Source organism: Pipistrellus kuhlii, unplaced genomic scaffold, assembly GCF_014108245.1.
Source record: "Pipistrellus kuhlii isolate mPipKuh1 unplaced genomic scaffold, mPipKuh1.p scaffold_m20_p_23, whole genome shotgun sequence".
Taxonomy (NCBI): Eukaryota; Metazoa; Chordata; class Mammalia; order Chiroptera; family Vespertilionidae; genus Pipistrellus; species Pipistrellus kuhlii.
Window position 1 is genome coordinate 7,224,235 of NW_023425522.1, and position 13,814 is coordinate 7,238,048.

At 42.0% G+C, this 13,814-nt stretch overlaps 1 protein-coding gene across 6 annotated transcripts in view; it reads left to right on the forward strand.

Annotated features, from left to right (window-relative positions):
• STX8 (syntaxin 8) overlaps window positions 1–13,814 on the forward strand; it is a 218,425-nt gene that overhangs the window by 11,533 nt on the left and 193,078 nt on the right. For all 6 annotated transcript variants that reach the window (XM_036452224.2, XM_036452225.2, XM_036452226.2 and 3 more), the window contains exon 4: window positions 6,110–6,220. In XM_036452224.2, the coding sequence (XP_036308117.1) occupies window positions 6,110–6,220 (111 nt within the window). The remainder of the gene's footprint in view (window positions 1–6,109; window positions 6,221–13,814) is intronic.

The window sequence follows — 13,814 nt, forward strand, 5'->3', positions numbered from 1 at the left end:
GTTTTTATTTTATCAAAATCAACAAGTTTTAAATTGGTAGGCTATTTTCTCCACGTTAGTACTAAGTACTGGGAAGTCTGCACATGAGGTCAAGGTGTGAAATTTCATTTTGTTGTTATCTAAAGCACATATATTTGAAAGGTAACTGAGTATTGTTACACAAGGCAATATTAACAACTATGTATTTGCTAACTTTCATTAAGGTAACTGATTATTATTCATCTAATAATATTTATGTGCCAAGCATGTAAGGCACAAAGGGTTCAAATTAAAAACTTATACTTTTCTCTGTTAATAATTTCTGGTAGTTGTTAATTATAGAGAGTAGTAAGCATTCTACCCTAATAATGGACTTGGTTCTTCTACATGCCTGCAGTCTGACCATCTGTTGGAATCTCTTAGACTTTGGTTTTGTGGTGATCTCAGAATTGCTGAATTAAGCCCTAAGCATTTAAAATTACCAAACAGAATTATTCAGCAACATTATGAAAATATTTAAAGACCTTACTATGGATAATTTAGAATTTCCTAGGAGAACTACAAAACTCAACTGGAATATAACAGCTTTCTTTAAAATCCTATATATATATTTCAAACAATTGGGTCTGTATCTCCCGAAATAAAACCAATACTAAGGATGAAATTTATATAATCCACTCCATGGGGACCACCCAAACCTCTGTATTAAAAAAAAAAAAGTATGTATATTTTTTATTTCAGATAAAAAGGGAGAGGGAGAGACAGAAACACCAATAATGAGAGAGAATCATTGATAGGCTGCCTCCTGCACTGGGAATTGAACCCGGACATGCGCCCTTGACTTGGAATTGAACCTGGGACCCTTCAGTCCGTAGGACGATACTCTATCCACTGAGCAAAACCACCTAGAGTGCAAACGTCTGTATTTTCTGGAGACTTTTGATAGAAAGGAAAGAAGGAGGCAGTTTCTGTTACGAAGGTCTCTTTTTAATTCTCTTTTTCCCCACAGCTCTTCCCCTGATCTTCCTCTTCCCAGATATTTTAAGTAATTCTATGGCAGTTATCCTCCAGATTTTGGTATATCAGATAGCAATTTATTAGTCTAAACTAGTGGCCTGGTGCACGAAATTCATGCACTTGGGGTCTCAGCGGGGGGGCGGGGGAGTCCCCCCCCTGGCCTGTGTCCTGTCACAGTGCAGGAGCCTCACAACCCACCATCCCAAGAGGTAGGCCCGGCCCACCCATCCATGGCTCCTTGATGGATTGCCTCAAAGAGGTAGGCTGGAGCTGGGGAGGCCTATGGACCCCCAGGCCTTGGCAGAGGCCTGTGGATCCATGGCACAGGTACTCAGAGGCCCCCGCTGCGACCCTGCCTCCTGGCCAGGCCGTGGTGCCTACGGACCCCCGGCCAGGTGGGCCCACAGAAGAGGGGCCTCTTTGCGGACCCCGCCAAGGCGTGCAGAGAGCCTCTCTGCTGTGGCCCCGCCCCTGTCCCCAAAGCTGCAAGTCCCCACCTGACTGCTCCTGCTCCTGCTCCTGCTCCTGTCATGACCGCATCCTGGCCAATTTGCATATTACCCTATTATTAGTATAGATATGCTCATATTGTCAGTTTGTTTGGATGGCTCCTTCCCTTCGTTACAAAGAGGGTATTGCACAATATCCTAAGTCAGTGGTCGGCAAACTCATTAGTTAACAGAGCCAAATACCAACAGGACAGTGATTGACATTTCTTTTGAGAGCCAGATTTTTAAAACTTAAACTTCTTCTAACGCCACTTCTTCAAAATAGACTCGCCCAGGCCGTGGTATTTTGTGGAAGAGCCACACTCAAGGGGCCAAAGAGCCTCCTGTGGCTCGGACAGCAGTTTGCTGACCACAGCCTTAAGTCACTGATGGAACCAAGCCTTTCAGCACAGGTTTTCACACTGAGGAGAGGCACCTTTGAAATCTTCAGTAATGTGCCCTGGGCCTCACAGCTGGGAAATGGAAGAGCTAAGATGCACACGCAGGGCTGTCTGGCCTCAAAGCCAGTGGTTTAAAAGCTGACTTCCAATTGAGTAGGGATTACACAGTCACCTGTCACGGGGCTTGTCTTCAACTAGCGGGTCCACTGGCGCGCTGCTGCATTGCCAAGACAAATCATATGGTGCAGATGCTCCAGACCCTTCTTCATCATCGAGGAGATTAAACAGTGTTCCCTGTGGCTTATTAGGTACACTTTATGATGTCGTAATTCTTAGAAACATTTTTGTCCATAAATCTCTAATATTAAACTTTTTAATCCTGTTTTCAGGGCATAATTAATGATGGGTGACTGCTTAAATGTGTATATTTGAATGCCACATTTCCTTACTGTGTCGGGTAGTTGAGAGTTTATGGTACTTTACTGAGTGAATTTATGCGCTTCTGCATTCGTGATGCTTTCCAAAGAACACTAGGCGTTGCCAGAAAGGTAAGCCCAATGAAAACGCCTTCCAGACAATGACATTCATGGAGTTCAAGCATAAGATGTTATTGCTCTTTCCCGAAAAAGCATTTTTCTTCTGGCAGGAATAAATGTGAAATGAAAATGAAGGTTCTGTGCTTTTGAACTGGTTAGTTTGCAATTCATAAACCCAAGTCCTGCAGCCAGAGAGTTTAAATTGCTGAAAGACATTAGTTCCTATTCACAGGGCGTCTTTGAGATGGAAGTGTAATGGCCTCACTAGCTGAGAGAGGTGTATGCCTGTGAAATTTCAGGTGACGCTCGCATTTCTTTTCATGGCCTTGGGTTTTCAAAGGTGGATGGATGTAAAGTGAATTTTAAAATCTCTTTACACAGGGATTCAGTATCAAAAGATGTTTTGGTGTAATGGGAGACGTTTTGTAGAATAATTTTTACAAATCTGTGAGTGACTTTTCTCCACTTGGTATTAGTTTTTTGGGAAAAGGTAGAGAGGTAGATGGGAGGCTAGATGCAGCAGTCACTCCCAACACTCGCCATAATGCAGGTGCGGAGAGTTCGGTGACAGCCCCGCGGTGGTTCTCAGACCCTGCGCCTGCCCGTGGCCGCTTTCACGGTGCCCAGCGATGTGAGAAAAACAAAGACCAGATCGAGTTTGTTAGCAGAAAACCTTCTGATTTATAGTCTGTTACACGGTTCTTTCTCATTTTTAGAGTTCAAATCTTTCCATCATGATAGTAAAAGCACTTTTGTCTGTTGCGGTTTTTCTGAATATCCATACGCGGCAAAATATAGTTGGTAGCTTCATATAAGTCTCCCTCCTTTTCCCGTTTGTCGGGAAGTGTTTCTGCTCCATGAAATCCAAGTCCAGGCACCGCTGGAGAAGTAGGAGCAACACTGGCTTTGGGGCCAGACAGAACTGAGAGGGAAGACCAGCTCCGCCACTTCCGCCAGGCCAAGGAGCGGGGTCGCCGTCCTGACCTGTTCCATTCTGTAAAGTAGGAATGACCAGACCTCGCGAGGCTGTTGAAGAAAATGCGTTTAAAGCCCCTCTCAGGGCCAGACCCCCATGCGGTGGGTGTAGAATAAAAGATAGTTACACTTCCTGTGTAACCTTGGATGGGTCCCTTAACCTCTTGTGCCTCATTTTTCTCGTCTGTGAAAAAGAAAAAGGGATAACAAAAATAGACCTGGTTTATAGGATTGATGTGAGGATAAAATTACAATATATGGATAGACAGTGGTTTGCATGTAATAAGCCCTCCTTGAGAATTAGCTGCTACTCATAATTTTGTTCTTTAAAAAAAAAATTTTTTTTTTGTATTGATTTCAGAGAGGAAGGGAGAGGGAGGGAGAGAGAGAAACATCAACAATGAGAGATAATCATTGATCAACTGCCTCCTGTATACCCCACACTGTGGATCAAGCCCACAGGAGAGTCATATTGCTTTTGAAATTGATGTTCTCTAAGGAAATTAGTCCATTCCTAAGTACTTTAAATCTGTAACTAGTGTCTGCTAAATTTTAAAATTTATCTTTATTATTTTTATAATTAAACGTACTTTCTCCCTACATGCTTCTTTTGTTAGTTTTTACCATGTGCCCAGATCAGGAATGGAACCATGACCTCTGGGTTTTCAGTTCAGAAAGATTTTTACTACTCCAAGATTATTAAAAAGCTCTTCTATGTTTTCTTCTAAGGGTACTCGTATCATTTTACTTTTTATGTTTAAATCCTTGAGCCAGTTAAATCTGTGTTTAATTGTAACATTGGATTATAGTTCAGCTTATCTTTGCTTGGGTGTTGGATGCTGAAAATCACAGGTCGCCAGAGTAAGTTGAGCATAGTATTGTGATGTAATTAATAGTTTCCACAATTTAGAATCCCTGTTTTGTCCTAGGTAATTCATGTTGTAGCTTCTGACATTTTTGTTTTTGGAGGAACTTCCTTTAGATAGAAGAGCAGCTTTATTGACTGTTTACCACTAATTTGAGGCACATCACTATTTATTCTTGATGTTGCTAATGTTTGGCCCTTTTATTAAGACAGAAGAAGTATTTAACCCAGTGCATCATAGTTAGAGCTGCTACTTCATGGTCTCTATGATGGGTACGTAGTGACTTTCTGAGTCTGTTTAGATGTGTGAATATATCTGCAGGAGGAAGGAAAATGAAGATGTCAGGAAGGAAATGGAAAAACGGTGGTAGTAATTTTACTCAGCAAAGCATGGCATTCTGGAATGTTGAGATAACTCATTTATTATTATTTTTTATATAAAAAGTCACTAACACTGCTTAGCTACATTGGTTTGGGAATTAATGACTTTCCTAACTACTGTCTGTTTTGGGGGAAAATTTTTACAGGTTTATTACTGTTTTACTAGCTAGCCAGCTCGTTGTATTCAAAATTAGCAACACAAGCTGTAGATTCACTGGGCCACAGTTTCTTCCTTACTCACCAGGCGATGGTGATGCTACTACTTGATTCTGCCAATTCCTTAGAATTTGGGGGGCCTAACTGCAGTGTTGCTGTCCCCCCTTTAAAAGAAAAGAATCTGTAAGACCAACACAGCTGTCTCACTAATGTCTTCCAGAGCAGGTCGTGGTGGCCAGGACTTTGAGTCACCAGGTTCAGCTCTAGGAAGACAGAGGGCATTTAATAGGAAAGTAAAAGCCCAACAAATCACAGCATGTTGAGCTGGCTTACCTTTGTGCGTGCTTTTTGTGTATGTTGCTATGTATATCATTTCAAAGGTATTCCTTAGCTTTCTCCACTTGTTCCCTTTATGGCAGAAGTCTTCTCCATCAACAGTTCCTTTATTTTGTTTTTAAAAAACACATGGACCCACCCACACACACACACACACACACACACACACACACACACACACAGACTAGAGGAGCTCATGTAGTTACTTCAAGAAAGCTAGTATATAAAACGTTGGATTTAATCCTGATTTATTTTTTTACCCATAACTTATGAATTGTGCTGGAAAAGGTGTTAGAGTTTACCTGTCATTACATAGAAACACATCATGGTTCAAAATCATAGATAGTGTTCAAAATAGGACTTCTAGGTTTCCTAGTCTAGCATGCTTTGTAGTAGATCAACAGATTAAAATATGGTTATCTCCATGTAATTTTCTTTTAAGATCATGCAATGTATTTAAATAATGGATGGAAACAACTTTTAGAGCAAATCTGTTGCATCAAGTGGCACTTTACAAAATATATTCCAGGTGTTCATAGGTGTTAACATGGAAGGAAGAAGGCAATGCTGGAACCTTTTCCCCTCTTTTTCTTTTTTAACAGTGTATTTAGCATATTGATGTCAAGGAAAACACCCTTGACCATTGACAGCTGTAACTGAAAACCTGAGGAATCACTGACTGTCCTGTATGACAGGAATGATGGTTTCAGTGTTGGTCACTGGGAGGAAAATACTGTTCACCTACTGCATTCCTCAGTGAGGGGTCCATTCCAGTGTTTGTAAGTCCCTTGGGAGAGCCAGTTAGGGTCCTTTACTTGAACGACTGTGAAATTGAAGGTCAGAGCAGCAGAAGAAGGTGGTTCAAATCTCTTATGGACAGGATGGACTAGAGTCCGAGCAATCAGCTCAGTAAATAACGTGATAGGTAGAATGAGGTCATTCACGCACTGTTGGACCTTAACGAGATGTCTGCAGAACCCAGCTTGAAGGGGACCGAAGACAGAACCTACTGGATGATCTTGTAACCCGAGAGAGACTCCTTCTGGCATCCTTTAAGAAGGAGGGTGCAGAGCCCGATCTCATCAGGTATGGTGTTTCCATTTACAGGGTTATGTGGTGGGGGAGCTTTATTTGCAGAGAACAGCTGTATTCTGAGTGGCTTTATTCCTTTAACTAGTAAAATGTATTCTGCTCATTTATGGTGTTTCCCTATCATATCTAATTTCGTTTTCATTAGGTTTTGAGTACCAGGTGTGTTCAGCTGGATCCCACCTCAGAGGAAGGGTATTTAGGTAGAACACAGGCAGTCAGCGCCTTTCTTTTGCATGCCCTGTTGAGCTTTCCACTGTTAGCTGCCTTTTAAACTCCGGAAGTCACATACTAATCTGGGGAAATGTTTTTGTTTTCAATTGGCACCTTGAAAAAACTGTGCTCGTAAAATGCAATCTGTGGTTTGTGGAGTATAACAGGTGGATTCCTTTTGTGGTGGAGTGTCAGTCTGGGTGGTGGCAGGGCCTGTGTCCCATTTGGGGGAAGCTGAGTGGTGCTTTTTGGGCATCAGATCTGCAGTGCTGTTTCTCTATACACATCACGGCAGCAGCTCCTGTGTTGTGCATCTGCCCCCTGGTGGCCAGTGCACGTCATAGCGACCAGTCGGATGGTCGGACATTTTGTATATTAGCCTTGTCTCTCACACACACACACACACACACACACACACACACACACACACACACAAAAGGCTCAGTGCACGAATTTGTGCACAGGTGGGGTCTGGCTGGCCTGCCCTGATCGGGGCTGATTGGGCTGGCCGGGGGGAGGGGACGTGGGAGGTTGGCCAGCTGGCCCTGCCCCCTGATCGAATTCCCGGTCAAACTCCAGTAGAGGGGACAATTTGCATATTAGCTTTTTATTATATAGGAGGATCGATCTATCTATCTATCTATCTATCTATCTATCTATCTATCTATCTATTGATTTCAGAGAGGAAGGGAGAGGGAGATAGGAACACCAATGTTGAGAATCATTGATCAGCTAACTCCTTCATGCCCCCCACTGGGTATCAAGCTTGCAACCCAGGCATGTGTCCTGACCAGAAATTGAACTGTGACCTCCTGGTTCATAGGTCAACACTCATCCACTGAGCCACACCACCCCTGGCTCTTAAGTCCTTTCTGTGGAGCATGCTAGAAATGCAGAATCTCAGATCTCACCCCAGCTCTACTGAGTCTGCAGTTTAACAAGACCCTCAGGTGATTTGAATGCACTGTAGATTTTGAGAAATCACTGCTTTATATTATTATTAATTATGACATTTTGCATTAGAATCACTCAAGAGACATATAAAAAATAAAAAATAAAGAGAAAGAGAAAAGAAATACAAGTGTCTGGACCATATATTTGCAGAGTGCATTAGCAGTCTGGTGAGAGGCCTGGGTGGCAGTCATGCTGGGCATCTCAGGTGATCCTATCAGGGCAGGTCAGAGCCCTGCTTTGTGTCAGGGATACCAGTAACGAGAGGTAATGGCTATGTCCGCTGCCTGATTTCTGTGTGCCTGGCGCCATGCTCAGCTCTTTTAAGACCCTTCCTCAGGAGACCTTGGTTACATCCCCATTTTGCAGAAGAGGAATTGAGGCTCAGAGGAGTCAGATAACTTGTACAGATTCTACAACGAATCAAGCTCAGAGTTTGGGTTTCCTCTACTGGTAGATCCGTGTGTCTTCAGATGGGCACTCAACCACTGTGCATGGAAAGCTAGGCCAAGAGTTGGAAGCACCCAGCTCTGTCGCTTACTAGTTACCCAGTCATCTGGGCTTCAAAATCATTGACCTTGAAACAGGCATCTGCATTCTGCCTCTTTTCCATTGTTGTGTGACCCAGATGAGGTGGTGGTTGTGTGAAGGGCATTGTAAGCTCTAAAACCTTTACAAACACAAGACGTTATTCTTGGAGCATTGTGCACCGTTAGGGTAGGAGGGCATTGAGGGGTTCATGCTGCCTCCTTTGTTTCCAGGATACCTTCGGTCCTTGCTGCACCCCCTGAGTGCTGGAGTCCTGGCCTCCATGGCCGGCCTTGTTCCATGCTCTGCCCCCGGTCCTCTGCTCTCCCATTCTCCCCTTGCGAATCTTGTTCTGTTCCCTTTCCTCAGCGCCCAGCTGCTGCCGTTGTCTTATGAAACAGCTGTGCATTCATTCTCACAGTGGAATCCATGGCTGGCAGTGACTTGTCGTCTGGAGTAGTTTAGCTAAAACCTCCTTGAGTCTAAGGAAATGAACTGATGGGAGGGTTTAGGGAATATGGAAGGTTGGTGATAGAGGTGTTGGGGATGGTGGCCTTTTTAGACCTCTGAAGTTCAGCCACTAGGCCTGCCCCCTGCTCCTCCTGTGTTTAAGGACAGTGCACGTGGTGGGCCTACAGGTCTTACTTGGTGAGCAGCTGGGACAGCCTAGGGATGGAGGAGAATCTATGAAGCAACGATTACCAGCGTCTTGAGGGGTAGAGCAATCTAGGAAACCAACCAGGCTCTTTTCCATGCTCCAAGATGAAACTGAGGATAGCACCATTGTAGACTTACTAGAGCAGCGGCCCCCAACCTTTCGGACCTGACCCACCACCAGTTGGCGACCACTGTACTAGAGTCAAGCAGTGCAAGGACAGATGAGTGAATGAATGAATGTCCGAGTTGAAGTAGGTGGCTACAAGTAGATTAGGTTTGAGGTCAGAGTTTCTGATCTTTGACCTTATTCACCTGCCTATGTCAGAGCATTATTTTTGCCTTTTTTCCTTTTAAACCCCTAACCCCACATTTAAGTCTTCTCTTCCATCCCCAACTTCTTATATCCCGATCTTTCTTCTGCTTGGACCTAGCCTTCTGAGGATGGAATTCAGTTGTAGAAAAGACCGTTGCAGCTCACTGTTCAGCCTTCCCTCTTGCCTCCTGATTGTCAGGTTGCCTAGTCACTTCTGATTCCAATTGTCAGGGCCTTTTCTGCTCTGTCTTTGGGGAAGCCTCATTCCCTTCTCTGCCAGGCGGACAGTGTGCCTGGTGCTTCCAGTGATGCACAGACACTTCCTCAGTCCTCCTCACGGTCAGTTTCCACTTCTGGCCCCTCCAGGGGCTTTTTGTTTGCTTCTCTAATCTCTGGATTTCTCCTACATTTTTGTTTGATTTTATAATTCTTGATATCAATATGGGCTGCCTTGTCACTGGGCAGAAGGGGGTGTGGTGGCATATGTCCTTCCTTTAGGTCTTTTTTTTTTTAAAATATATTTTATTGATTTTACACAGAGAGGAATTGAGAGGAACAGAGAGTTAGAAACGTCCATGAGAGAGAAACATTGACCAGCTGCCTCCTGCACACCCCCCACTGGGGATGTGCCCGCAACCAAGGTACATGCCCTTGACCGGAATTGAACCCGGGACCTTTCAGTCTGCAGGTCGACGCTCTATCCACTGAGCCAAACCGGTCCTGGCTCCTTTAGGTCTTGACCTACAGAAACATGTAGCCTTGTCAGCACTTTGAAATGTTGTAGACGTGCTGTCTATGGCACGTTTGTCATTAATGCTAGGTTATCCCTGCAGCACATTCACTGTTGGAGAACGGGGGTTCATCTGCTAATCAGCATTTCAAAGCCCAGTGATAACTGGCTGCAGTCCCCCATCAGGCTGCCTGACCAGGACTCACTGGGAACCTGTTGGTTCTCTGTCCTAGAGCTCTGATTTCTTTCTCTTTTTCCTGTTTCCTTTCTGTGCTCCCTCTCCTCTCCCACTCCCACCCAAATCTTTCGCCTCCTTTCTGTCTTCCCCATGCCTTGTTCCCAGGAGTCCTTGCATCCCCCCTGCTCCTCTTTTCTCTCCTTCCTCAGAGGTGGCCTTGTTAAGGAGCGAAGCGTATTGTGAAACTTCAGCTTAGATTAACATTTCCTTTAGACAGATGTTCACGTGGCAATCACATAATTGAATGTGTGGCTGTCATGTGATGGGATGTTAGCTTTACCTACGGATTACTGGCCATTATTCGGAAGCAGAGAGCCTTGATGTGAGACCGTGGTCTAAATAAGCAATGGTTAGTTGGTCCGAAGGTTGTGGGTTATTGTTAAGCTGATTAAATAAGCAATGGTTGACAAGTTTAGGGCATTTGGAAACTTGTTAAAGAAGTCTCTGCATGACAGTGTCTCTTAGGAGATAAGCCATGACTTCTGAAGCAATGACACAGCTTCTGATTGAAAAACCCTACTGCCCCTTATATTTGAGAGTGTTGTTGAGTTTCACAATTACTTAAATCTTTGCTTGTAAAAGGGGGAAAAAAATCATCGCATACTCCACTGCCTGTGACCATCTCAAGATCAGGTGATTAACTGGGCTGTAGTGGGTGGCTAATTGGCTGACCTTGAATCTTCACATCACCAACTATACGAAGGATTATAGGAAATAGGGAAATAGGAAGTTATTTAGAGATTAAGATGGTAGTTATTTGTCAGGAATGGTATATTAACAAGCAGACTATGTAATTGCTAAAATTTAAAGAGTAGAAGATGATAATGAAATGTAAACATTTCATTTAAATTTAATTTCAGATATTTGAGCTGCTAAAAAAAAAGTATGATACTTCCAATATATATTTCATATCACAGTCAAGGTAGACAGGAAAAAATTAACATTAAATATTACATCAAAAGTACTGTTCCCCATTTTAAACCATTGATTTATTTTAATTTTAAGCTTGATTTATAAGAAGCATGATTTGTATCTGATAGTACTGAGATTTTCTAAAGAATCATTGATTTATACTTTGTGTTGCTTAAAGTTATTAACACATGACCAGCCTACTTGTCTAGAAGGAGGAAATTGCTAAGAAACATCCACCTGCATCATTAGCCTGCTCATGTGAGAAATGGATAAGCAGTAATAATTTATCTTATGTCCCCGCAATACACTAGTTTTCTAGGTTTTCTGATGTGTAAAGGATGTGCTGAAATCAGAAAGCTTTGCTTTTCTGTGTCTCATTGAGTATTAGGATAGTTGAATTAAGGTTATATTAAGTATAATCAAGGACTTTAAAATTCCCTGCTAATTCAATAAAAATAGTTAAGGTAGCAAAAATGTTGTGGTAAATAGAAGTCTTCTTTCATTAAGTGTATATTTACTGAGTGCCTACTATGTACCAAGCAATAGTACTGGAAATGTGGTAGCAAAACGACCAATAACAAAAACATCTATTTTATGCATTTGAGCTATATATAGCGCAGTGAGGGAGACAGACATGAACTAAAGAATGATACAAGTCAGTGCAGCAGAAAAGTACTGTATGTTCAGAGAATATCAGTGGGGAGCTAATTTACCTGGGGACCAAAGCCTAGCACAGTGCTTGATAGATTTGCTCAATGAAAAAAAAAAAAATCTGCTTTGTTTTCTGAATGTTTCATAACACCTAGCACAGAGTTGGGAATATGCTGGTAATAGGCCCTCAGTATATTTTTGTTGATTGAAAGGTTGAGTCAGGATATGATAGGTTGGACTCTGATAACAAACCCACCCTGGGAATCTCAGGGGTTTCTCCCATGAAAGCTTTATTTTTCCCGCCTCATGTAAAGCCTGATGGTGCTCCAGGCAGCTGCCTTCAAGACATGACTCATAGCCCTAGCCAGTTTGACTCAGTGGCTAGAGCGTTGGCCTGGGGACTGAAGGGTCCCAGGTTCAAGTTTGATTCTGGTCAAGGGCACATACCTTGGTTTCAGGCTTCTCCCTGGCCCGGGCCCTGGTTGGGGCTTGTGCAGAAGGCAACCAATTGATGTGTTTCTCACATTGATATTTCTCTGTCTTTCCCTCTCTCTTCCACTCTATCTAAAAATCAATGGTGGGGGTGCGGGGGGAAGATGTGATTTGGGGATTTAGGTGGTTCTCTATGGGCTTCATGTTCACTATGATATGCGAAGAGAGAGGGAATGGAGCATTTGTACCCACTTATATGCTGTAGCCTGTATTTCTTAGTAGAGTTTTATATAGCTATTATATATAGGTATAGTGAATCAAGGTTATGAAGTAATTATCCTGTGTTTTTTTTAGTGCTTTCATGATTTTATTTTTTAACTGTTAAATATTTGATCTATTTGGAAATTAATTTGGCAGAGTATGAATCCAACTTTTTTCCTACTTGGCTACCTTATTTTTGTGACTGACTACATTTTTTTTTCTTTCTTTTATTGAGTCATCCATCTTTTCCTCACAAATTTTGAGATGGTGAGATTTATATAATGCAATCCCATACATATTTATGAATATTTCTGGACTTTGTAATGTGTTTCATTGGTCCCTTTATCTACTAATGGTGCTAGTACCGTTACTTTCAAGGCTTTATTATGTCTTATTATATGATATGGCTTGTCTTCTGTCATTGTGCTTTTTTTTTTTTAAGAGCTTTACTTTTTTTTTTTTTTTTATGTGAACTTTTGAATCAGCTAATCAAATACCAAATAAGGGAACACAACTGTTTGTTTTTTAATTGGGATTACATTAAATCCTGAAATCCTTTAAAAGTTGCATAGTCTGTTTACAAACAGGTTAGCAATAACAACCTGGTAGTTTTCCTCCTTAGTTGTTGAAAGTTGGACAACAAAGAAATATCAAATGAAAATGATGAAAAGAAACTATTTATAGTAGCATTAAAAGCATGAAATATGTAGGAATGAATCAAATGAAAGCACATGACACCTCTTTAGATAAATTAAGGAAAACCTAATAGAGGGTATACCATGTTTAGAGATGGGAAGACTCAATACTGTACAGATGTCAGTTATCTCAAAATTGAGACCTGGCTGGTGTGGCTCAGTGGTTGAGCATCTACCTATGAACCAGGAGGTTGCAGTTTGATCCCCTGTCAGGGCATATGCCTGAGTTGCAGGCTTGATTCCCAGTAGGGGGCATGCAGGTGGCAGCCAATCAATGATTCTCTGTCATCATTGATGTTTCTATCCCTTTTTCTCTCCCTTCCTTTCTGAAGTCAATAAAAATATATTTAAAACAAAACAAAACAGACAACAACACCCCCCCCAAAAAAAATAAACAAACAAAAATAAAAACCAAAATTGACCACAAGATGGGGATATAAGTCAATAAAAGGGGAAAGTTACTAGATCATTGATTCTAGTTTCTAGATTTTGGAAAGTTTAGCATTTTTTTCCCCTTGAAAGTAAGGAGAGAATGTGGATTGCTTATACTGCCTGATTATATATGCATTATTCATTGGCACTTTTAAACAGTGTTTTAATGCCAGATTTGGATTTTTATAGGTCAGCTGGCAATTTCTACTGTAAAATTTTCGACACTAGAGTTTAAGCACTATGGAGTGTTTCATTCTACTCACTGCAGGCCAATAATTTTGTTTAACTAGACTTTGCATCTTTATCCATAGGACAGTGATAATTTGCACAATTTATTGACTATTTTAGTGCATTCAATCTTTATTTTATAAAATGAGTGTGAATGGGAATACATACTAAAGGGAGAAAACAGTAGAGTTAACACAAAGATGGTCATTGGGCTTGCCGAGTGCCTGCATGTACATTGATAACCTCAGGTGGACACTCATTGGATTTGTCATGTAAGTGTGTTGGGTTGTGCAGTGCAAAGTGAAAGATGGAAAATAGTGTCAAAAAAGGCACAGCTCTGCCCTGGCTGG